At 55.2% G+C, this 25,093-nt stretch overlaps 2 protein-coding genes across 2 annotated transcripts; one reads left to right on the top strand and one right to left on the bottom strand.

Moving 5' to 3' along the window:
- Positions 1 to 620: 620 nt before the first annotated feature.
- On the top strand, positions 621 to 14,214 carry DDX23 (DEAD-box helicase 23). Its single transcript, XM_028125548.2, has 17 exons — positions 621 to 704; positions 4,281 to 4,489; positions 5,128 to 5,238; positions 6,192 to 6,285; positions 6,397 to 6,462; positions 7,019 to 7,157; positions 7,440 to 7,573; positions 7,702 to 7,814; positions 8,066 to 8,209; positions 8,307 to 8,532; positions 8,806 to 8,951; positions 9,951 to 10,128; positions 10,847 to 11,089; positions 11,508 to 11,659; positions 11,880 to 11,988; positions 12,762 to 12,936; positions 13,317 to 14,214. The coding sequence occupies exons 2-17, from the start codon at positions 4,281 to 4,283 to the stop codon at positions 13,538 to 13,540; spliced, it is 2,463 nt and encodes an 820-aa protein (XP_027981349.1). The 5' UTR covers positions 621 to 704; the 3' UTR covers positions 13,541 to 14,214.
- Positions 14,215 to 15,019: 805 nt separating this feature from the next.
- On the bottom strand, positions 15,020 to 24,129 carry CACNB3 (calcium voltage-gated channel auxiliary subunit beta 3). The gene is made up of 13 exons (XM_028125720.2): positions 23,900 to 24,129; positions 20,079 to 20,201; positions 19,740 to 19,862; positions 19,177 to 19,292; positions 18,922 to 18,986; positions 18,686 to 18,705; positions 18,407 to 18,487; positions 18,148 to 18,206; positions 17,868 to 17,977; positions 17,400 to 17,551; positions 17,124 to 17,219; positions 16,838 to 16,987; positions 15,020 to 16,388 (listed from the first exon to the last, which is right to left on the bottom strand). Exons 1-13 carry the CDS (start codon positions 23,942 to 23,944, stop codon positions 16,074 to 16,076), a joined length of 1,455 nt encoding a protein of 484 aa, XP_027981521.1. The 5' UTR covers positions 23,945 to 24,129; the 3' UTR covers positions 15,020 to 16,073.
- Between the last annotated feature and the right edge of the window lie 964 nt (positions 24,130 to 25,093).

Raw genomic sequence — 25,093 nt, 5'->3', positions numbered from 1 at the left:
AAATGGGGCTAATCTACCTCACAGATTTTTTTTTTTTGGTAAAAACGCTTTTCCTTTTTTTTTTTTTTTTAAAGATTTTATTTATTTATTTGACAGAGAGAGACACAGCGAGGGAGGGAACACAAGCAGGGGGAGTGGGAGAGGGAGAAGCAGCCTTCCCACCGAGCAGGGAGCCCGATGTGGGGCTCGATCCCAGGAACTGAGCCGAAGGCAGACGCTTAACGACTGAGCCACCCAGGCGCCCCTAAAAACGCTTTTCCAACAAACGGTACAGTATTTGTTGTTACTCTAGTTGTTAGTGACAATTAAGCGCTATTGATAGCCAAGGAAGCCCTTAAATTCCTTCGTAGTAAGCCACAAGCCATGATAGTCTGGGAAGACGAGCGTATTCCGAGGAAGACTGCCCAGGGAGAGAACCTGAGGCTGGATGCAAACCCATGGGTAACTCGTAACTCCCGCAGACTCAGATGTTTGGAGAACCACATTGCCCAGCAGACCCCTCAGCCCGGGGCCGGCGCTCGCGCGGTGCATTATGGTATTAGTAGTTCTCAGGTCCCCTATGTCAGCCCGCGCCGCCCTGCACCAGGAACTCGACTTCCCAGCTTGCCGCGCGGCCGGGGATGCATTTCGGCGACCAGGAAACGGGAAAGATGGCGACTGCTCGGCGACGTTGAGGCCGCGTTGGGCGGTTCAGACTCAGAGTGGTGAGTCCCGAGCGATGGAGGCTGTCCTCACGAGCTTGCAGAGAGGGCGAGAGTTGGGGCACGGCGGTGGCCCCTGCCTCCGGGACAAGGCGGGGAAGAACGCTTCAGGGTAGAGGCACGAGCCCGGAGAGCTCTGGCGGGCTGGAGCGAAGGGGCGCGGGCCCCAGCGCGGAGTGTTGGCTCCTGGGGACACAGGCCAGGTCCCTGGACGATGTTACGGGCCAGACCTTTGCCCATGAGCACACAGCACCTGTGATAACCTCCATGCGAGCTTATTCCTTCATGTTTCGAGTAGCTCTTGCTCCAGCCAAACTGGAACTTTGGCTTTTCTCCCAGAATCAGTCATGCTTTCCCGCCTCTGTGCTTCCTGTATTATTCTTTTGCTGGGAATGACTTTTTCGCACCCTCAATTACACATCTTCAAATTCTACCTATACTTAAATGCTCAAGAGCCACTTCCTCCACAGATCTTTCCAAATCCCCTTTTGCAAATGAAAGGAAACTTCTTTGAATTCCTATAGTACTTCATCTGAGTCTTCATCTTGGTAAGTGCCTCATACCCTCTATTGTTCTGTAACCTTCCTTTGGACAGGATCTTCCTGATTTCCTTTTGTAACTCAACACAACATCTAGCATGCTGCCTTGCATATAGTAGATGCTTGATAAATACTTAATTGGTTGAGAAAAAGAATCTGCTACTACCCTACAAGAACTGAGGAACTCAAAAGACTTGGAGGTTTGCAAGGAAGGCTGCTGGGAAGCGAAGACCAGGGTAGGCCTGGTTATCAGGCCCATGTGATAAGTATAATTGATAATAAAAGTTGCCCATATTTACTGTTTCCTTATTCTGACTTCTCATTCTCTTCTAAACCCACTCCACTCAGTTTTCTGCTTTCTCCAGGCCATCAAAACAGCTCTTGTCAAGGTCACCAACCATCTCCGTTTTTCCAAATGCAGGGGTTGCCCCTCTATCGCCTAGTCTTTTTCCACTTGGAAAAGTTGACCACTCCCTCCTTGAAACACTCTTTTGGCTTCTGTGAGGTCATACTTACTCCGCCCGCCCTTTCTTAATGGCTGTTGCTTCTTTTCCAGTCTTTTTCTCTTGCTCCTCCTTTGCCTGCCCTCTAAATGTTATAATGTTCCAGAGCTTAATCCTGCCTGGTTCTCTTCTATTTCCTTCTTTAACTATACTGCCTACTTAGGTAAAATTATTTAGTGTCCCATGGCTTTAAAAGCTATCTCTATATTGATGACTCAAATTTTTGTCTCCAGGTTCTCCTGAGTTCTAGAATTGCATTTTCTAAATGAAACTTGTGATTTCCTCCTAAATCTGTTCCTTCCCCAGTCATTTCTGGTCACTAATGGCACCACGAGCCATTAGTTTGGTCAAACCCTATGTTTGGAGCTATCTTTGTGTCTCCTCTTTCCCTTTCTCCCTTCATCCGTTAAGTCCAGTCAGCTCTGCCTCCAAGTATGTTCTGAAGCTCTCTACTTTTTTCCATCTCCATTGCCACTTCTCCAGAACAAGCTACTGTCATCTCTTGCCTAGACTACTAAATGGCATTCTCAGTGGTTCTGTTTCTACTCTTGCCTCCGTTATTCTGTATTTTCTCGCAAGTCACCAAATTCTTTAAAAGTGTAAAATGAGATCACACCACTTCCTGTTTAACACTCTTTAAGGTTCCTGTTGCTGTTAGGTTGAAATCCACGTTCTTTTCCCCTGGCCTAAAACACAATTGACTATCTCCCTGAACTCATTTTGAATTGGTCTTTGCCCTGGGTCACTGTCACTCAGCCACACAAGTCTGTTTTTAATTGGCAAGCATGCTGGGCTAGCTTTTGTCCTAGTGCCTTAGTACTTGCTGTCCCTTCTACCCAACAAGATCTTTCCCCTGATCTTTGCAGTCTCTCTTTCCCATCGTTCAAGTCTCAGTTTACATGTCATCTAAAAAATAATTTCCTGAGCCATCTCTCATTCCTACCCCTCCCCGTCATACCCACCCTATTTTATTTTGTTTATTAGTTCTCATTACTATTTGAAATTCTCTTATTCTCCTTGTTATCTGCTTCATTGGAATTTAAGCATTATGAGATCAGAGACTTTGTTTACTGCCATATCTCCAGTAGGTACAACAGTTTCTGGAACCTACCAGGTGCTCAGTGAATATTTGTTGAAAGAGTGAGTGATGTTGTGGATGTTTTATAGAGAAGATACCTTTCTTCTGGATTGTTTTCTTAGGGATCTAAGTAGAAGAAATATAAGTATACTTGCATGATGTACTAATATAGAACATTCAGGCATTTCTCAGACAGTTGTGAGACAAGACGGGTTGTCTTCACCTTTTGAAAGTGCCGCATGTTCATTTTTCTTTTCTTTACACATTACCCTTTCTTAAAGATATATGGCAGGAAATTACATGAGGAAAGAGATTGTAAGCAAAAGCCTAGGGAGCTGATATTCCAACCGAACAATTTGGGGATAAAATAAGTTCTGAGAAATGTATTCTGAGTCTTAGGGATGATGGTGATGGGGTAGAAGTAGATTCAGACTTAGTGTCCTTTTAGCTCCTGGCTGAAACAGATTTTGTAGTCTGAAGGACAGTTGACAGGGCAACATGGAGGGGCACAGAACATATTCCTTCTTTTTTTTTTTTTTTAAAGATTTTATTTATTTATTTGAGAGAGAGAATGAGATAGAGCATGAGAGGGGGAGGGTCAGAGGGAGAAGCAGGCTCCCCGCCGAGCAGGGAGCCCGACCCGGGACTCGATCCTGGCACTCCAGGATCATGACCTGAGCCGAAGGCAGTCGCCCAACCAACTGAGCCACCCAGGCGCCCGGCACAGAACAAATTCCTGCTCAAACCTTTCATGGGATGGGGTAGTGGTCAAGGCTGTGAGAATCTGAATCCGAGTAGGGAGTGTAGGTCAGAATGCCTGTGAACCTGTAGTTTTTGGTACCTTTCTTTTTTTTCTTTCTATTCTGAAATAATTATAGATTCACAGTAAGTTGGAAAAAAAAATGCATAGAGGTTCTGTGTACCCTCCATGAAGTTTTTCCCATTACGTAATGAAAAGTACATTTCTTTTGATCTGGGTGAAAGTGAGTTTGTTTCTCCATTTATGTTTAGGTTTTCTGGGCACCTGGGTGGCTCAGGCAGTTAGGCATCTGCCTTCAGCTCAGGTCATGATCCCAGGGTCCTGGGATTGAGTCCCACGTTGGGCTCCCTGCTCAGTGGGGAGCCTGCTTCTCCCTCTCCCTCAGCCCCTCCTCACCGCTTATGATTTCTCTCTCAAATAAAGAAATAAATGAAATCTTTAAAAAAAAAATTAAATGTCGGTTTTCTTGAGGTGCTGATTATAATCCCAGATCTCAAAGTTAAACTCTTTTTTTCCTCATTTGAACTTTTCTTTATGAGCTCAAGAGAACTTACCTGCCTGAGCTTCCATTTCCTCATCTATGAAGTAGGCATTCCAGTATATCTACCCCATAGGGTTGTTTTGAGATTAAGTAGATTATATATAAACAGTTGAGAGCAGTACCTAGGACATGATAAGTATTCCTCTTATCCATGACAGATGGCAGGGGAGCTAGCTGACAAAAAGGACCGGGATGCATCACCTTCCAAGGAGGAAAGGAAGAGATCTCGGACTCCCGACAGAGAGCGAGATAGAGACCGGGACCGGAAGTCTTCCCCATCTAAAGACAGGAAGCGGCATCGTTCAAGGGACAGGCGTCGGGGAGGCAGCCGTTCTCGCTCTCGTTCCCGTTCCAAGTCTACAGAAAGGTAAAGTAACTTTGTATGTCTCATATGGGAAGGGAGAGTACATTTCAAACTGCTTCATTCTCGGTTCCTCTGGTGCCTCCAGTATTTGGATATTAGTCTTTCATATATTTCTCCACACCTAGTAACCCAGTAGCTCTTAAAAGGCGAGAGGGAACTTGTAAGATGAAGGTCCAGATGGTCGAGGAGGGTAGTTCCTCTCTTCACATAGGCCATGGCCCATCGTCGCCATTAATGCTTAGTAGTACAACTCTGATCTAGAAGACTTTCTTCTTCTTCTTTTTTAAGATTTTATTTACTTACTTGGCAGAGAGAGACAGCGAGAGAGGGAACACGAGCCGGGGGGGTGGGGAGTGGGAGAGGGAGAAGCAGGCTTCCCGCCGAGCAGGGAGCCCGAGGCGGGGTTTGACCCCAGGACTCTGGGTTCATAACCCGAGCCGAAGGCAAGATGCCTAATGACTGAACCACCCAGGCGCCCCTAGAAGACTTTCTTAGAATTCCCTCTTAGCATTCCCTGGACACATAATCCCCGATTTGTAAAATATTACTTTGTGGAGAAAAGAGCCTGAGAACCTCTGTAGGGCTGCAGCGAAGCCACATACTCCGGCTACTACATGATTTCTTACGTTTGCTGTCTTTAGAGAGCGAAGGCATAAGGAACGAGAACGGGATAAGGAGCGTGATCGGAATAAGAAGGACCGAGACCGGGACAAGGACGGGCACAGACGGGACAAGGACCGTAAGCGATCCAGGTACCTGAGAGAACGGACGTGGGCTTTAGGAGAATGCTCCCATCTCTTCCTCTCTGCCTCTAAGCTGGCTTGGCCTCATAGGAAAGTAAATTGTCCTTAGTGGCTCCTACTGGTCGTGATTGCAGAGCAGGTATCCTTAGATGCTGTAACCAGTTACTGAGGTCACAACCATTTAGGGCTTGTTCTTAACTTGTTCTTAAAGGTTAGAAATTCGTTTGAGAGGGTTACCAGCCGGTAAAACATTCCCTTAGCTCCATTGGACCATTCAGGTTTCTACCCAAGATAGACAACATGCATTTGTTGGGATAGCTTAATGCCCCAGTATCTTGATCTCTTTCCCCTGGAAGCTTTGTATGCAAAGTTTTTATTAGGCTCTGAGTGTGTAGATGAGAATTCGGGGCAAAGGGCATAATTCCACGACAAATACAGGGGGTTGTTTAAGATCTCTTGTGGACTGGGCTTGTAGCAGTTGCGGGGGGGGGGGTCACTGGGACTGCTAGGAAGGGAGCATGGGGGTAGAGAGCAGATACAGAGCGGTGTCTGGGAGGGGTGGATGGGGAGGGACTCTGGAGACTAAATTCACTGTGTATTATAAAGTTAAGCAGGGTTGGTTTTTTTGCTTTTTGTTTTTTTGTGTTTTATCTTCAATGTGCACCTGCTATTTGGAAGAGAGATTTTTGCCCTTGGTACTGAAGACCCACTGGTGAGAAGAGATTGATTAGTCTTGGAAAAGGAGATTCAGGTAGAGTGGGGCCAAGACAGGGCCATCATTAGGTTTGAGAGCAGACAGTGGCCACACCTGCAGAGGGAGCTCCAGGCTATGCTGGATGGCTATGGGCCAGTCTTGTGGAGTCGTGGAAAAACTTCCATCCTCTCCGGGGCTCAGCCTGACCCTCCTCCAGGGGTCGGGGTAAGACAGCGATAAGGACCTCTCTTGTTCCTTTTCCTTAAAGCTTGTCTCCTGGCCGAGGAAAAGATTTTAAATCTCGGAAAGACAGAGACTCTAAGAAGGATGAAGAGGATGAACACGGTGATAAGAAGCCTAAGGTAAAGGAGAGGCAAGATTTCTCTCATCTTCCTCTTCAGTTCAAGTTCTCTGTTACTGATCTTCAAAGGGAGAGAGCCTTTATTGCCTGAAGTCCTGTGTTTTATCTTCAGGCACAGCCATTATCCCTGGAGGAACTTCTGGCCAAGAAAAAGGCTGAGGAGGAAGCCGAGGCGAAGGTGAGAACATGGGGATCTCTGTTAGTTGGCAGGGCTGCTCTAACAGAACACTGCAGGCCGAGGGACAGAAACGACAGAAAATCAATCTTCTCACAGTTCCAGAGGCTAGAAGCTGAGATTGAGGCATCCACAGGGTTGTTTCTTCTGAGGCCTCTCTCCTTGGCCTGTAGGTGGATGTCTTCTCTGTCCTCACGTGGTCTTCCCTCTGTGTGGGCGTGCTCCCAGTGTCTCTGTGTGTCCAGATTTTCTCTTGTAAGGGCACCCGTCAGATTGGTTTAGGGTCCACCCGAAGAGCCTCATTTTGCCTTGAACATGTCTCTGAAGGTTCTGTCTCCAAAGACAGTCATATTCGGAGGTCCTGGGGGTTAGGGCTTTGACGTACACATTTTGAGGGGGACATAGTTTGAGGCCCTAGCGGGGTCCTGGACCTGTCGGCCTTTTCCTCAACAGGTGTCATGCCTGGGCCAATACTGTCGGCCTCCCTGCCGTTCTCGTCAGTGGTGCGATTATACCCTGCTCCTGTGGCCTTTGTTTACAGTTCCAATCTATTTTGTAGCCCAAGTTCCTCTCCAAAGCAGAACGAGAGGCCGAGGCCCTGAAGCGGCGGCAGCAGGAGGTGGAGGAGCGACAGAGGATGCTGGAAGAGGAGCGGAAGAAGAGGAAGCAGTTCCAGGACTTGGGCAGGAAAATGTTGGGTTCGTTTCTGTCCCCGGGGTAGCCCCTAGAACGAGAGGTAGGAGAGGGTGGGCCGGGGTTGTCGCGTCACCCACGAGGGCCAGAAAGCCGGTTTGCTCCGGAGCTCGGAAGAGGGAGCGATGGGCGAGTTGATGAGGGAGCTGTCTTTGTGTTAGGTCTCCATTTCCCTTGTGTCGTAGAGCTGCCCCTTCTCATTTGGTGTCCGTCGTGTGGGCCCTGTCCGCACGCTCTCTTTTCCCTGCACTGAGTTCTTCTGCAGCTTTGCTCTCCTCGGTCTGCAGAAGACCCTCAGGAGCGGGAGCGTCGGGAGCGCAGGGAGAGGATGGAGCGGGAGACCAACGGAAACGAGGATGAGGAAGGGCGGCAGAAGATCCGGGAGGAGAAGGATAAGAGCAAGGAGCTGCATGCCATCAAGGTGCCGGCCTCGGTCCCGTGTTCGCCCCCCGCCGCACACGCAGCAGCGTGGTTTGGCGCTTTGGCCATCCCGAGCTCTGCGTGTGACACCTGGCCGGGCCTTGAGCTGTGCGTTCCGTCCCTGGGCAGGAGCGGTATCTGGGTGGCATCAAGAAGCGCCGCCGAACGAGGCATCTTAACGACCGCAAGTTTGTCTTTGAGTGGGATGCCTCCGAGGACACATCCATCGACTACAACCCCCTGTGAGTGGCTCCGGGCCCAGGCGCTAAGTCCTTTAAACTGGGCTCTTCAGCCGTCCCTGGGGAGAACTGGCGACCGTGGAAAGAGAAGTAAGGTTCTGGGCCGGGGCAGTTGGCCGGCGCGGATCAGCTAGCTCCTCGGGCGAGGACAGACCCTGGCCGGGCAGGTAGACGGGTCGGGACATTGGGGTGGTGCACCCCTCCCCCCTGCCGCTGTCACAGCTTCTGTTTCCCCTCCTCCGTCGCCGTCTCAGGTACAAGGAGCGACACCAGGTGCAGCTGTTGGGGCGGGGCTTCATTGCAGGCATTGACCTGAAGCAGCAGAAGCGGGAGCAGTCGCGTTTCTATGGAGACCTAATGGAGAAGAGGCGGACCCTGGAAGAAAAGGAACAGGAGGAGTGAGTGGCAGGGCTGGGGGCGGTGGGCGGGGGCCCGGCGCCTGCACAAAGGAGCCGCGGGGCGCTGACCCCACTCGCTCCCCACGCCCTGCTCCAGGGCCAGACTCCGCAAGCTCCGAAAGAAGGAAGCCAAGCAGCGCTGGGACGACCGGCACTGGTCCCAGAAGAAGTTAGACGAGATGACGGACAGGGACTGGCGGATCTTCAGAGAGGACTACAGTATCACCACCAAAGGTGGCAAGATCCCCAATCCCATCCGGTCCTGGAAGGACTCCTCCCTGCCCCCACACATCTTGGAGGTCATCGATAAGTGTGGCTACAAGGTAAGGAGGGGCAGGTTGGCCCAGAAGACCTGACACGTTCCCACACTCCAGGGGAAGCACGCTTAACTTGGGAACAGAGAGCTTTGTTCCTTTGCTCCTCTGGTGCCTCCTCTCCCACGGAGCACTCAGGTGACCCTGTCTGGCCCTTTCCGGTGGAAGTATTGGCCTTTGCTGACCGTGTCTCCTCACTCTGTACTGGTGTCCCGCTCGGTCAGCAGTAGCCCGGGGAGCAGGACTCCATCTGTATCCACTCCCCTCTCTGGGCCTCTACAGGAACCGACGCCTATCCAGCGTCAGGCAATCCCCATTGGGCTGCAGAACCGTGACATCATTGGTGTAGCCGAGACCGGCAGCGGCAAGACGGCAGCCTTCCTCATCCCGCTGCTGGTCTGGATCACCACTCTCCCCAAGATTGACAGGTGGGGTCCGCTGGCACCCGTTGCGGTGGGCGGGTTTGGCTGAGTGGGAAAGGTCCCAGTGGCAAACGAACATTCGGTTTTCTCTTTCTTTTTTTAAATGAGTTTTACATAAGTCTGTGTATGTATTTCTTTGAAGATGTTATTTATTTGTGAGAGAGAGAGCGCACGCGCGTGTGTGCACAAGCAGGGGGAGCAGCGGACCGAGGGAGAAGCAGTCTCCCCGCTAAGAAAAGACCCCGATGTGGGGCTCGATCCCAGGACCCTGGGATCATGACTGGAGCCGAAGGCTAGACGCTTAACCAACAGAGGCACCCGGGTGTCCCTGTATTTACTTATTTTTTAAACAATGTTTATTTATTTTAAGTAGGCTCCATGCCTGGCGTGGAGACCAACATGGGGCTTGAACTCACAACCCTGAGATCAAGACTTGAGCTGAGATCAAGAGTCACATGCCTAACCGACCGAGCCACCCAGGCGCCCCTATTTTTAAGTAATCTCTGCACCCATTGTGGGGCTCAAACTCCGGACCCCGTGGTCAAGAGTTGCATGCTCTTTGAACTGAGCCAGCCTGGTGCCCTGTTTGGTTTTCTTTTTAAGTCTGTAATCAGAAGCCCCCTTCTTTAGTCTGGGTCAGATATTAGGGAATACTTGGATCACAGTATCAGAGAAAGAGATGATTTGGATGGCCAAGACCACTCCCTGAAGAACTTCGCTGTCCAGGAGACTCCGATTTTTTTTTTTTTTTTTTTTTTTTGGTGGGCAGCAAAGCGAAGTTTATTGAGCGATAGTAAAGTGATAGTTCAAAGCTCCCAAAGAGGGAGGGCACCCGAGAGGGTTGCCCTGGAGTCTCTTGATTTTTAAGTGAGATCTTTGCACCCTTTTCCCACCACCCTCCCCATCTCCATAGCTACCCTTAAGAGTGACTTTGTCTTGCTCCTGTTTGTGGTTGGCTGAGAGAACCAAAGCTCATGGAACTGTGGGATGCCCCATTTACCACAGGATCGAAGAGTCAGACCAGGGCCCTTACGCCATCATTCTGGCCCCCACTCGTGAGTTGGCTCAGCAGATTGAGGAAGAGACCATCAAGTTTGGGAAGCCACTGGGCATCCGCACTGTGGCCGTCATTGGCGGCATCTCCAGAGAAGACCAGGGCTTCAGGCTGCGCATGGGCTGTGAGGTTCGTTCGCCTAGCTGGCAGCCAGCCCGCTGTAGGAGGGCTCTCCGTTTGGGGGCTGTGTTTCTAGTTTCTGCCATGGATGTACAGTAAGCTGAAGAGAAGTTCTGGCTTGTATGTATGTGCTATGACTTAACTGAGAACTTTTGCACCAGGTATTGTACTGGGCACATCCTTAATCCTACCGACAACCGTGCGAGAATAGGTAGAGTACCTCCACTGTACAGGTGAGGCTGGGGCTCAGGTCAGGAACTTGCCCAGAGTCACAGCTGGCGGTAAGCAGAGCTGAGGTTCATGTCCAAACCCTGTGCTCTTAATTACTCTGTCATAGACCGTGTCTTCTCAGGGTGGGGGAAGAGAGCTTTTTAGAAGAATTCTGATCCAGGAGTTGAGTCTTTTGCAGACTTCTTGCCATAATTCTTTTATGTAACCCTCTCCATAGTTGCCCTTAGTCCCTCTTCTGTCTGAGAAAGTTCCTTCCGATTTTGCCTCTTCTGTCTTAACTACTGGACCTTATTCAGAGACCCTATCCATTCCTAAAAAAAAAAAAAAAAAAAAATCCAAGGTGGCAACAAGTTCTTAGGAACCTTTGCTGCCAATCCTAACTGGAGGTCGGGGTCCGAGTTCCTTAGCATTGTTTCCCAAGCGGGTGGATAGTTCACAGGAGGGAGAAGAAGGGGGTACATGCTGGGGCTGCATATGTTTCCGCTGTGCCCTCCAGATTGTGATCGCTACCCCAGGACGTCTGATTGATGTGTTGGAGAACCGTTACCTTGTGCTGAGCCGCTGTACCTATGTGGTTCTGGATGAGGCAGATCGGATGATTGACATGGGCTTTGAGCCAGATGTCCAGAAGATCCTGGAGCACATGCCTGTCAGCAACCAGAAGCCGGACACAGATGAGGCTGAGGACCCTGAGAAGATGTTGGCCAACTTCGAGTCAGGAAAACATAAGTACCGCCAAGTAAGGCTGCTTCCCTAGGCTGGGAAATGGGGGCAAGTTGCCAAACCTGCTCTGAGGCCCTTCTTGCCCTGGGTGGGCCTGGAGTACATGGACCAGCACGTCAGTCCTCTGAAAGTCCTCGCAGTGCAGCCATTGGCCGTGCCCTAGAAAACGATTCCAAGGCCTCATGCTGCTGCCTGCCCTGGGTGCCGGCAAATGGTCTCAGCCCTTCCTGTCATCGTAGGATGTAAAGGCTTGGTGAACGGGTACTGAGGAAAGGAGGGGGAAGGCAAAGGGCACGATTTCCTATGGTGGCGGTTGTCAGAGCTTACTCTGTGGCTCACTGTAGGTTCTTCAGCCCAGGCCCCGCTGCCTGTGGTGACGGGGGTTACATGGTGGTGCCTGCCTGGGCCCAGGGCTGAGCTTCCTGTTTCCGTAGACAGTCATGTTCACGGCCACCATGCCCCCGGCGGTGGAGCGTCTGGCCCGGAGCTATCTTCGGCGACCAGCTGTGGTGTACATTGGCTCTGCGGGCAAGCCCCACGAACGTGTGGAACAGAAGGTCTTCCTCATGTCAGAGTCAGAAAAGAGGTACGGGGGCAGCTGAATCAGGAAGAACATGATGGAGAAGAAGGGGCCTTTTTTCAGTATGAGGGTTGGAGGGTAAATGTTCTGCTGCGTTAAAGAGCTGCTCTTTTCTTGTTCGGGATGCCGTGGGCTTGGAGGTCGTGGAATTGGTGTTGGTAGATCGGGGTGAGCCTCTCACATGGAGCTATGCCTCTCGTTTTTCTCCTCTTCCTCCTCTCCCCAGGAAAAAGCTGCTGGCAATCTTGGAACAAGGCTTTGATCCACCCATTATCATTTTTGTCAACCAGAAGAAGGGCTGTGATGTTTTGGCGAAATCCCTGGAGAAGATGGGGGTGTGTCTGGCTGGGGCAAACCAAGTCTGCTCTCTCTGGTGGGGCTTTCTCAAAATAGAGGGCCCCTCTAAGGCTCCTCCCTTCAGTGCTCTCCTGTTCTTTCAACTCTTTAACTGTCACGTCAGGGCCAGGGGGAAGAGGGCGGCTTGATGGGGATAAGGGACGGGTCTGTTGCTGTGATTCCCTGTCCAGACAGACCATCAGTGTCAGCCAGAGATGCCTTGGGTCTTCCTCCAGGGGGGCTGAGCCAGGGACAAGTCCTGAGACACACATCCTGGCCAGATCTGAGACTGTGGAAGAGTGGATCAGAGTTCTTGGTGTTAATACATGTTTGGGAAAGGGAGTGGTGTGGTCAGGAGGGAGTTGGGGGTGATCGGTGTCCTTTAGTCCTGCTGCTGGTGTTCGAAGGGAAGGGTGTGTCCTCTCCACTCAGCCCGTGAACTTCCTAAGTGTCTTGGTCCCTGCTTGCCACCCTCATCTCAGCCTCATTCTCTCTTTGATGACTTCCCATCTCTCTGGCTCCACATCCCCTGCCCCCAGCTGCCTTACCTTTGACCTGACTGTCTGCCCCTGCCACCCCACACCCTGTTCTCTCCCTTCCCTTTCTCCAGCTTGCTTGTCCTCTTGCTTTCAGTCTCACTCATCCTCTCTCCTCCTTCCTTCGCCTTCTGCCCTTCTGCTCTGCAGTCCGCCCTCGGTGTCCTCACCCCCTTAATTTCTGCGTCTTTCCGTGACCCCGCTGCTCTTCCTTCACCTCACCGTTCTTCCAACAGTACAATGCTTGCACACTGCATGGTGGGAAAGGCCAGGAGCAGCGAGAGTTTGCCCTGTCCAACCTCAAGGCTGGGGCCAAGGACATTTTGGTGGCTACAGATGTGGCGGGTCGTGGTATCGACATCCAAGATGTGTCTATGGTTGTCAACTATGATATGGCCAAAAACATTGAAGGTACGTGCAGGGGAAAGCAGCTTCCATCCAGGCAAAGGGAGGCTACTTGTCGGGTACTCACTCCGCACAGCTCCGACTGTGAGATTGCTTGGGATTGCTTGGGATTGCTTGTCCTGAGACGAGCTCTGCTCTTCATCTCCCATGGGTTAGTCATTCCCGTATGTGCGACAGCTGTCTCGGGCTGTGGGGAAGAATGGCGCTGGGCTGCTCTCAGTCTGGGTGTGGTAGGATGACCACCGTTAGTAGTGGGGGGGAGAGCACTGTGGGTGCTGCCGGGTCAGGCGGCACGAGCGGTATCGACTGCCCTCGGGAGGTGGGGTGGGGTGGGGTGGGGTGGGTGAGGCCTGGTATCTTCAGTGGCGTTTCCTCCCCCTCCCCAGATTACATCCACCGCATTGGCCGCACGGGACGAGCTGGCAAGAGTGGTGTGGCCATCACCTTCCTCACCAAAGAGGACTCCGCTGTGTTCTATGAGTTGAAGCAAGCCATTCTGGAGAGCCCGGTGTCGTCCTGCCCCCCGGAGCTAGCCAACCACCCAGATGCCCAGCACAAGCCGGGCACCATCCTCACCAAGAAGCGCCGGGAAGAGACTATTTTTGCCTGACACAGCACACTTCCCGTCAGTTTAAGGGCATGTTCTGAAGCCCGTTCTTCAGGACCCTCACATCTCTCCAGGTCCTCACTCTTAACGGGGCCTTAGGAAACAGACTCCTTGGCCCCTCCCTCAGGTCTGCAGGCCTGAGTGTGGGGCTGCAGAGGGAGAGGACACTGCTGTAGGCAGCAGGGAGAACAAAGTACCCCGGATTCTGGCTCAGCCCTGCCCCTCCGGAGGGCTCCGGGATTGCACTGGGCCACCAGCTCTTGCCAGTCGTGGGGGCGGCCGGTTGGCATTGCCTCAACGCACTGAACGAAAACCTGGCTGCCTGGCCTCTTTGGCACGGACTTGGCCGCGGAAGCGGCAGCTGGGTCGCCACCCGAGGTGACCCCGGGGGGTCTGGCACGGTGAGGGTTAGGGACCTTGGACTCTGTCATTTTGACAGCCATTTGCCCTTTTGGATTATAAAACAAGTTGCGAGCCTGGTTTAGAGCTGTGCACGGCCCCTGTGCCAAGGGGTGCTGTGCACTCTAGGCATCCCTCACCCAGGGAATTTTTTTAGTAGATGTGGGGACAGGGTGAGCTGGCTGTGCCCATCTTGAAGTCACTGAGTGAAATTTCTGTTTTTTTATTCTCTGAGAAGATGAGTTTGTATGTTCTGAGAATAAATACATGAGGATGAAGGCTGTGTCATATTCTCGCTACACTCTGTCTCCTGGGTTCTCCCTGCTGCCACAGAAGATAGGCGGACAGCCCTGGGTGGGTTGACTTGGGAGATGAAAGAAAATTACATCCAGAGAAGAGCCTGGGGCCTCAGCTCATAGTCTGAATCGACGGGAGGCCACTCGAGGGGAGATGGAAAAGCCATGGGTGGCAGGGTCAGAAGGCATCTACCCCGCCGGCTCTGGCCTCACTGACTTGTAGCTTGGCCTGCCTGGGCACCCTCTGGGGAGCTTGGCACAAGGGTGGGAACGGAGAGCAGCCGTGAAACTGGCACGTGAGGCACGGTTGTGGCCTGTCGTAGCGCCTCTGACACCCAGTCTTCAGTGCCTCTGCTTGTGGCTCCCTCGTGGCCGAGTCCACTGCTCACAGGAGGTGTGGCGATGGGGACCAGGGGCCGGAGCTGGGGCCCGCTGAGCTGGTGGTGGGGAGAGGGCTACAGAGCTGGGCAAGTACATGGAGTTCAAGTTACAACGATTCTTGGGCCTTTTGGGCCTGAGGTAGGGACAGCATAAGGCTGTGACCAAGCCTCCTCTTCCCCACCTCCCAGAACAGGTCCCTCGTCCCTTCTGTGCTGCCGAATGTTTTCCTCCTCCCGGCCCCGCGGTGTGGGGGGGGGGGGCCTGGGAGCATCGTGCCTCCTCCAGCTCTGTCCTTGTTCCCTTCCCACTCAGTGGCTCCTTTGTGAGAGCCACTCTCTCCGGACTCGGACTGCGCAGTGACGAGCTTGGCCACCTGAGTCGGCAGACACAGAACAGGAGCCCGCAAGACTGTGCATGGTGTTTATTAGTGATGACTGTGAGGTGGGGGTCTTGTGGAACATGCTCTGTAGGTCACACACTAGAGCCATAAGGCAAGGGTAGTCGGGTAGACAGGGCGTCTGGGGGCTGTCCACTGTGTCCTCTCTCTCCCCATCTAACCCTAACTTAACAAGCAGCAGCTATGAATCAGCAAACAAAGTTGGGCCCATATTCCCCAGGAGGCGTGAGGGCCAAGAACAGAAATGACAGGATGCAAGAGCAAAAGAATGAGGGAGGCAAGGAGGCCCCTGAAGCTGTTCCGTACAGTCTCCGCAGTACACGCCCTCCCTTCCCAAACCCCCAATCCAGGTCGGCTCCTGTCTGCCACCCGTCTGGCTTGACCATGCTCCGGTCTCTGCTGCTGTCAGGTGTTAGCTTTCCCAGCAGGGGAAGAGAGCCGCTGGGGAGCCTCTGGCCCCAGCCTCGCCGGCCGACTGCTCCAGCCTTGTGTGTGGATGCCTCACCCCAGCTGATGGACGGGAGTGTCACCCTGTTGGGCTCTGATTGTCTCATTTCTAATGTGTGGCAGTGAGGCGAGTGGAGGGCCTCGAACCCCAAAGCACAACCCCTGAGTCCCTTGACTGTTAGGACTCGTGCCTGTTCAGGGACCTTGTTTCTTCCTCATGCCATGCTGTCCACACACCCCCACCCTCGTCACTTGGAGGGGGCATCCCTTCCCTGAGTCTGGTGGGAAGGCCCTGGCAAAGGGGATCCTGGCCTGAGGGCACTGCCCGGGGGGGGGCGTGGCAGCTTCTTGTGCAGGAGAGGAAGGTGCCAGGGGTGCAGCACACACAGCTAGTACCTGGAATGGGAGCCTAGGGGGGTCACTGTGCCCAGGAGGTAAGGGGGCTCCCTTTCTCCAGAACCTTGGGACCACAGGCAGCCCTGGAGCTGGGGCTGGGCAGGGGGTTGTGGGGGCTGAGCCTAGTGCCAGCCTAATGCCAGTCTACCTCCATCCTGCCTGGAGTGGGCTCCCTAGCCGGCTGTGCCTGCGCCTGCCAGGGGAGGGCAGCAGGAGGCGGTCAGTAGCTATCCTTGGGCCAGGGCCGGTTGCGCTGCCAGTTCCGGTCATTGTGGTTGTGCTCCGAGTCCTGGGCTAGGAGCCGGTCTTGGGGGTCATGCCCATTAGCACTAGGTAGCCCCGAGGTGTGCTGGCGGTGAGGCTGGTACAGGTCCTGGTAGGCGTCTGCATAGTCCTCCTCCAGGTGGCGGGAGCTACGCTGCGAAGACCCTGTCCAGGCTTGGCGGGAGCTCTCGCTGGCCTCGTCTGAGGGCATCAAGCTGTCCCGCTCCAGGGGCGAGTGCTCCTCGCCGCGCTCCCCCAGCAGCTGCTGGTTCTGGGGGCAACACAACAGCTCTAAGTAGGTGGGGCAGACCTCGCAGGGCCTCCCTCCCACCTCTAGTCGGGTGGGGGATTCTTCCCCCTCAGCTCTCAGTTCCTGGATACAGGAAATGGTGCAAGGAGGGAGAAGCATCTTCCACTTGAGACATGGAAAACCGGAGCTTTGGACTCGCAGAATTCAGGCTCTGCCTTCAAGACAGACTACGTGAAAGAGCGTGTTTCTTCTGAGCTCAGAAAAGTAACCTCAGATTACCCACCTCATTGATTTCTTCCCTCTCTCATCAGGGAGTTCCTCTGCCCATCTGCCCTAGCTCTGTACAGCAGAGCTGAGTTCTCCAATCCTTTGGCCTTCGAGCTGGAGGCCAAGGACAATCCTCTGGGCCAGGAGGGGGCAGTGCTTTGGCTGGCTTAGCCTGAGCATCTGTGCCCATTGGAAATGGGTACCTGAAGTCCGGGGATGGCACTGGGAGGGCCCAGAAGTCCAGGGCCAGGGGCTGGGTGGTGGGTGGCCCTCCAGTAAACCTCTAGGTACTCAGCCAGGTGCTCACAGGCATCCTCCAGCTGGTTCTCATCCAGAATCACATCAAATGACTCCTGGTGGGGAGGGGGAAAGCAGGGAGATGGGCTTCCTCTCAGTAGCGGCCCCCCACCCATCTCCAACACTCCCCCAGCCCTGGAAAAGCAAGAGTGGGCACAGCAGTCTACCTGTGTCGCTGACCCAGGCACTCACCGGTGGGCACTGAACCAGCTTATCATAAGCCATCATCTGTACCGTCAGGTGCTTCATCTGTGACTTCCCCCGGGAGCGGATGAGGCGCTGGAGGACCTGAGGGGGAAGGGCAGGGCTGGGCCTAGAAAGAACTGGGCCTGTCCCCCACTTGTGATACAGCATCAGTAGCAGGTGTGGACGATCAGGAGGGGGCAGCGGGGAAAGGGAACTCAGGAGTTGTACCGCATGGTGGGAGGGCAGCCCCATGGACCTCCTCCATCGCCACTGTTGATGTACCTTTGGTGAGGATACTTTGACAAAGACGATGATGGGCGCCAGTGAGGTCTTGGCCAGCTGTGCCGGGTGGTTGATGGTGTCAGCATCTAGCACTACCAGCTGCAGGGATTTGGCCAGCTCGAATATGCGCTCGATCTCACTCTGTACTTCCGCTGTGGAGGGGGCAAGCGAGCCGTGATGCTCACCGTGGGGCTCCACCTGCTTCTTCCTCCAGCGGGGCTGCAGGCACTCCCGGATGGTAGATGGGAAGGAATCGGAGGGGGAGGGTACTCATCGAGGCCCCCGGGGCAAGCAGAGAAACAGGGAGCGGGGGTGGGGGGTGGGGGACGGACTGGGATGGTTCTCACCAGTCCTGGGGCAGGTAGAGGAGCTGGGCAGGACTGCAAGGTGCCAGGGAAGAGGAAGGTAGGAGGAAGGGTCTCACTAACGCTCGAGCAGGCCGAGAAGCAGGAGACCGGGGCTTCTCACCAATGCTGGAGCGGGCGGAGGAGCGCTCAATGATGGTCCTCTTGCCAGGGTTGTTGAGCACAGATCGCTTTGCCAGCGAGAGGTCCGCTGTGACTCGGGTGATGGAGATCCTGGGGTGGGGGTGGAGAATCACAGCCCAGCTCTAAATTTCAAGCCTTAGGCCTCTCCTTACCCAGGTCCCGCTAACTGTCTCTTTAGAGAAGACCTGGCTACAGGCACCTGGAAGGAGATAATAATCTTCTCCCGGGTTCTCATGCCACCTGAGGCCAGAGCAGCTTACCTGCCATCAAACCTATGTTTGAGGAAGTCGAAGAGAGCCTTCTGCATCATGTCGGTGACCTGGGTGGGAGGGGTGAGGGGAGAGGCATGCGACTGACTGGGGGGCCTCTTGGGGAGAGGCAGCATCCCTAGGCCTGGCCCTGGAGCCCGCCCCCTCCACAGAGCTGATGAGGGGAGAACACCCCCTCCCACCATCCCTGCGGCCTTCCCATGGCAGGCTGGGCAGGGGCAACTCTTTGGGGTCAGGGACCTTCTCTCACCTCATAACCTTTCAGAGAGGGTCCCACCAACACCACAGGCCGCATGGAGGGCACCACATCGTACGGGGGAACGTGTTCTGCCTGCGGGATTGACCTGAGGTCAAGCAGGGCCGTGGCCCTGTCGCCTGTCCTATGCCTGACTGCTGCGGGGCAGATTCAGAAGTTCTGGGCTCCCTCCCTTCTCTGTTCTCCTGCCCTTCCAACAACGACTGCCCAGAAAGCTGTCCCCACAGCCATAAGCCATGAGCCCCCCCAGCCCAGATCCCTTTCTTGACTCACCTGCTTTTGCTTCTGCTTGGCTTTTTGGAAAAGGAAATAAAAGATTAAAGTTGGTGAAGGGGGAAAGGCCCCGGGGGCATGGTATTCCCTTCCCCAGGGGAGACACTGGGTTCCTCTGAGCTCTTTGGCCTCTCCACCAACCCCTTCCCACATGGCTCACCTGGGAACCAGCTCCCTTTTCCCCCTGTGTCTTAGTCACCCACCTACCCAAGACGGGCAGGTTGGGGGGAGGCTACCTAGAGATGGAGGAGGGGAGCGTCGGTTGCCAATGTCACTCAGGCTGGAGGGGTTCCCAGATCTCCTGAGAGCAGAAAGGGAGGTCAGTAAGCTTCCGTGTGCATGCAGGTTCGACACGTTATTTACCAGTTGCATACATGTCTTACATCTTAGCTAGTGAGGGAGGGGTGTGTGTAACATCTGTGTATCTGCACGTGTGTCAGCTTCGGGGTACGAGGGGGGTATGTTTATGGAGTCACAAACCCTGCTCTCACCTGGCCTTCTGCTCCTGCTTGAGCCGGATGCTTTCCAGGCGCTGGGGGCTGGGGATGAAGGCGATGTCCCCACCCTCTTTCACTAGCCTCCCGATCCACCAGTCATTGCTGTACTTCTGGGGGAAGGGGCGGTGAGAGGAGGCACCCAGGCCTCAGTCCTGGCTCTTCAATGTGAAGGAGCCAGGGAGGCATTCAGAGAGTTGGCCTGAGGAAGGCAGCACGAAAGGAGGGGGGCAGGAGAAGGTGCCAGAGGCAAGGGCAACCAGGTTTGAGCCACCCAAGATTTCAGTGTGTGGCATCACTGATGTCACAGGGGACCTAAAAGGCAACTCATCCAACTGCTCGCTTTACACATATGGAGGCTGAGGCCCAAGCCAGGTCTCAGAAGGATGGAGGCCCTGGGGATTGGGGTTTAGATACGAGGGGCATACAGGTGTGTGTTCTGGGTAAGAGCTGAGGAGTCTGGGGACTTGTTTATAGACTAAGACTGAAGTAAGAGGCATGGGAGCCAGGGCAAGAGCAGGGGAATTAGGTGGCTTCTCTTTGGGGTTGGGGTTGGTCACCTCTTTAATGTGCAGAAAATCTTTGGCCTCAAAGTTGACTCCAGAGCCCTGGACTGGGCACTCCTCGTCCAGTACGCCACAGTAGCTGACATTGGTCCTCACAGCAAATGCCACAGGTTTGTGCTAGGGAATTTGGCCATCAGTGCGAGTGAGGGGAGCTTCGCAGCACCCCTTCTAACTTCAGTGCCCCATCAGTAGCGGGCAGAGACCCCAACAGAACGCCCATGACACACACATACACTCACACTCATGAGCATCCTGCCCACTGAGCCCTGGGGACTTAGGACTGAGCACAAGTTTCCACACAGCCTGGCCTGGCCTGCCCACCCAAGTTGATACCTTGGCCCTTTCAAGCTGCTGCTGAGCCTGGCTCTCCACTTCCCGCCGGGCACTCTCCCGGTCCTCCTCCAGGGACACGTCCGAGTCCAGAGATGGGCGGCTGGTATAGGAGTCGGCTGAACCCTGGCATGGGGGAGAGGCTGTGACCCCTGGGCTCAGGCGTGAAGGGCACTATAGGCACCCTCTAAGCCCTACAGCAGTGCGTCCACATGGGCAGCTGGGCCCTAGCGGTCCCTTCCGTCTCCCTGAGAAGGGCCCAGTGCCTCCGGGGCTGCAGGAAAGCCAGCCCAATTCCATATGTGCTAAGATCTGGGCCCCTCCCCCCAAGCCTATGAATACTGCAGCCTTGAATAGAGCTTTCCCTTTCCTCCTTCCTCCCTTTCCTCCCCTCTACCCTGGCCTCTGGGGCAGAGTGAAGGGAGATGTGCTGAAGATGATATACTGGAGATGATTCGGAATCTAAAAGACCCAGCCCTCTTGCTCACATCAGCCTGCAAAGCAGCCTGGACCTTATCCCTTTAAAATGCGTGGCAGGAGTACAGTCAGCCGGGAACAGTCAAGAGACTCTGGTTGGCATGGCACTGGTCCTGAGTGTCAGGATAGAGCCATCCACCCCCTTAGATCTCATCTCCCCCAGTGCCTACCCTTCCAGGGTGAAGAGGAGGACACAGAGCTGCCAACTCCTGGAAGTCACTTCCTCTGCACCTCCCCGCCCCCACTTTCTTTCCTCTCACACCTGCTGGGGCAACTGGCCAGGTGTGGGCAGCAAACAAGACACCGACTGAGAAGGCAACACAAAGCTGTCTCCCTGGGCCCCAGTGAGGCTCGGCCACGCCTACCATCTGGCCTACATCTCCCCAGCCCTTCCCCAAGGGGATATCAGCCCTAGAGGAAGGACCTGTCAGCGCCAGGCAACCCAGCCGAGGACCCTGGGGTGGTAGGGACAGGGTCTTTGGTAACCTGAGCCAGGAGAGTCTCCGAGTCCTGCCCATAGGAAGGGTCTTTGGGCAGGGGGTACATTTGGAGGGTTGCAGAGCTCACCCTGAGGGAGGCGCTGAGGGAGATGCACAAATGAGCAAGGGAAGCTGGACCTCAGGACAGGAGAAGTCAGGATGTCTGGGATTCCCCCTCAGTCTAGGGGAAAGGGAATCCTTTGTTTTCTGCCTCAGTTTCCCCTCTTTATGATCAGAAGCCTGACGTGCTACTTCCATCAGTTCTGAGGTGCAGGTGGCAGAGATAAGATAGGGGCCTCCGTAAGGGGTCCATGTGGGAATGTGTGTGTGTGTGTGTGTGTGTGTGTGTGTGTGTGTGTGTAGGGAAGGGGTTTTTAGAATGTACTCAGACCGAGGAACACTCCTTCAAGCTCACCGTGCATGCCCACTTAGAGAAGGCAGCGGAAGCCAGACTCTCAGTGGGGAAGACAAACTCACATATCGTCATGCCCTCTGCCCCAGCCCCGCCATCGGCAAGAGGGCTGGTCGGCTGGCTATCAGCCCGGGGCCTTGAGCTGCAGCTAAAGACAACGTCTGTGGTAGATGGAAGGCATGAAGATAGCACAAAGGGGAAAAAGTCTTTCATTTTACAGAGGAGTAGAGTCGGCCTGCTATTCCCCATCTCTCTTGAGAACAAAATAAGGCTGGCTTGACAGCGGGATAAAGAGCAGCTGAGCCCGGGAAGAAGCTTCACACTGTCAGTGGAGTGGGGGGACCTCCTTGTAGGGGTCTTAGACATAGGAGACGGCCATCTAAAGTGAACAGGGGCCAGTGGGAAGAGAGGCGAGAGACAGGCGGGCTGACCGCTCGCTTTGATAAGTGTACATCAGATGCCTCCTAGATGTCCCGGCCCATGCTGGCAGAGGAATCTGACCTTCACCCTCTGCTCCACAGGCTCTTGGCCTAATTTCGTCATCTTAATGTCCCTGCCTGGGGCATCTGGGTCACCTGGCCTCTCGCCTCAGGATGCGAATGACAGGATCTGCCCCTAAATGTTTAATGAGTTGTGCTCAGAATGGAACCCCCTCTCCACTATTCCCAAGTCCTCGGAGCTCACCCATCTCTCATGCGTGGGTACCACCTGGGAGGCCGGGGCCACCCTGCCAAGTGTGCTCTGGGCTCTTGCCTCCCTCACCCCCCGTTATGCCGAAACAGCCAGAGGCTCAGTGCTTTTGGAGCTGCCAGGAGTTGGCACAGTGCCCTGGTGGTGCCCCCCTTGCCTGGTGAGTGTGTGGGCAGGCTGCAGCTCCACTCTTGCCTGGCACAGGGGAAGGAGGGGAGGGAGATGAGCCGGTGGATTTATTTAGAGCCTGATCTCCCTCCTACTGCTTCAGAGGGGGCCTCAGGGAGAGCAAGGAGCCAGGCAAGAGAAAGGAAAGTGGGGGAGGGTGATCTAGGAACCAACAAGGGGTGCGGAGCCAGCGAGGGGGCAAGAGACTGCCCCAACACCAGCCACATGTCAGTCTTTACCTTGCAACAGCCCTTGCCGTCTCACCAGGGCTGGGAAAGAACCTTCTAGGGCCCGCCAGCCCCTCAGGGAGGTTCATTCTCAAGCTCACCTTGGCACCCTGGGCCATGTCAGCTGTTCCTTCAACTGTCAGAAAGAGGTGTCCACCAGAGCCTTGAAAATCATCTGCTCTAGCTGCAGTGTAATTAGCCCCAGAGGCCCAATGGGGAATTGGGCCCAGCAGGAGCCCAGTCCCAGAAAAGGGCGGATAGCTGTCTACTCTGAACCCGAGGACTCCTGTATCCTGGGCTTGGCACCAAGAGATGGAAGAAAACGCAAATACTCTCCTTTTGACTGGAGGGCTCTACCCTCCACACCTATCAGGGACCCCTCCCGAGCCATCTAGCGGTCCTATCCGAAGGAGGCCTTCATGCAGGAGGTTTGAGGGAAGGGACAGAGAAGCTGCTCCCCATCCTTGCCCCATCTTTCCAGGCACTCTCCCTGCTCCCTGAGCTCCGGGAATCACTGCCTAATGAGCTGATTTGTCTCAGTGGGTCAGGAGATAAAAGCAAAGAGGAGAATTAAATATTTATCAGTTGCCTAGTTCTCTGAGCAAAGAGCTTCCTCTCCATCCCCAGGCCCTCAGCTCCTCTGGCCTCACCTCCAGGCCCTCCACGCTGAGCAGGAGTTCAGGAAGCCCACTGCTCTGAGGAGGCCTCAGCAGGAGGCAAGGAACGTATGGGGCTCAGTCAGCTGGCCCACCCATGTGCTGGGCGCCTAGTTTCCAGCCCGGGAGAGAAGCTGGGCTACAGCAGGCAGGGTGAGGAAACAAGGCAATGCTCAGGGATGGCAGCAGAAGGGAATAATGGAGGTCCTCAAGTTTATGATCCTTCTGAGGCTGGTACCTGACTCTCTGATGCTCTCCTAGGCTCTGAATTTGTCCTTTACTTGAAGCACAGGAGGTCTGAATTCTCCTCCTCCCAGAAAGCTCCAGCTTCTCCTGTAGCTGCTGTGTTCAGACCCCGGCAGTCCTCCTTTGGGAACTCCAGATGCTGCGTGTGCCCTCTTTACAGCCTCTGTGCCCTCAGCCTCCAGCCCTCCCTCCCTCTGTCCTTCAGTCCTGGGCTCTGGAGCCACCTGCTTGAGCCTTTCCCCCACACTACCCCCTGCCTTGCACACACCCTATACCCCTTGGTCTAGGACTGGGGTCCTGGGAAGCCCTGGGCATGAAAATCCATCTCCCCACTTTCCAGGAGCGCCCCCCCCTGCACGCCCTGCCGCTCCACTGAGGTGTTTTTCAAAGTCCTGCACGGGGGAAGGGTCCAAGGGAGAAGAGGAGTCACCCCAACTTCCCCACCCCCACCCTCACCGTGGGCACTCACCGCCTCCGAGTCCTCAAACCCGGGCACGTAGGAGTCGTCATACATGGGGGAGTCCGGGTGGGGGGGGAGCGCGCGGCGCCGGGGGCGGGAGCAGCCCGGAGACAGGGGCGAGGACAGCGGGCCGCGCCCGAGAGATGCCACCGAGCCCCGCAGCCCTGCGGGCGGCGGCGGAGAGCGAGGGAGCGCGAAGGAGAGAGCGAGCCGCGAAGACCAGCTGCTCGGAGCTCAAATCACCGCTCCCCCCACCCCACCCCCCCCAAACCCTGCCGGTCCCACCCCGAGCGCGGCTGAGGAATCTGGCGCCGGCTCCTACAACAATAGTGCCCGCCCACCTGACCCCCTCCCCGGGAGCAGGCGAGGGCGGCGGCGGGGGGCGCCGGCCACCCGGAGAGCCCGAGACCGGCCGGGGAGAGGGTGGCCGGCCGCAGCCGGGGGAAAGGTGGGTCCCCAAGCACCTATGGGGCACAGGGGCGGCGGGGAGGAAGGGGAGGAGAGACTGCGGGCGGGGCGGATCCAGGCTCGGAGGAGGCGGGGCGAGGAGAGATGCGGAGACAGAGACGCTCAGCAACCCAGGAAATACTCCGCCGGGAAACAAAGGGCTGGAGCGGGGGAGGGGAGGGGGCGCGGAGATGGTACCCAAGCCGAGAAAGCGGAGGGTGCAGGTTGTGGGGAGGCAGGAGACAGAGAAAGGAGGGGTCGAGGCAGAGGGAGAAAGGGGGGGAGACAGGAAATTAGGGAGACTGGGGGAGCTCGGAGAGGCGGGGCGGGGGACGGGCGGCCGATGGGGGAGGGGCCCCAGGTGAGAGGGCGGTGTGTCTGGGCCCTGGCGGCCCAGAGGCTCGGAAAGCAAACCCGCAATGGGGGGCGGGGAATGGGTTTGGCGACCCCAGGCCAATGTCGTGAAAGTAGCCCCTACCCCAACAGGTGCTCGGCCCCCTTAGGGCTGGGACCCTGCAGCAAAGGGCCTTGGCGCCCAACCCGTGCAAAGGGGGATGTTTTGGGTCCGGCCGCCCCACACCTGTTGCGCGAGCGGATTCCATCCTAGTCTGGCCAGGATGGGGGTTCCCTTCCTCACTTCCTTGCCAAGGACTGAGCCAGGCAGTGCCAAGGCATCCGTGGGAACTGGGGGAGGGAGGGGCTGTTTTAGGTGAGCCTAAAGGGAGGAGGAAAGAAACCGGAGGGTGGAGGTAGGGG

This window comes from Eumetopias jubatus, unplaced genomic scaffold (assembly GCF_037043125.1).
Source record: "Eumetopias jubatus isolate StellerSeaLion01/CBP00866 unplaced genomic scaffold, mEumJub1_p1.0 scaffold_8, whole genome shotgun sequence".
Classification (NCBI taxonomy): domain Eukaryota; kingdom Metazoa; phylum Chordata; class Mammalia; order Carnivora; family Otariidae; genus Eumetopias; species Eumetopias jubatus.
This window is presented reverse-complemented; position numbering and strand designations above follow the sequence as displayed.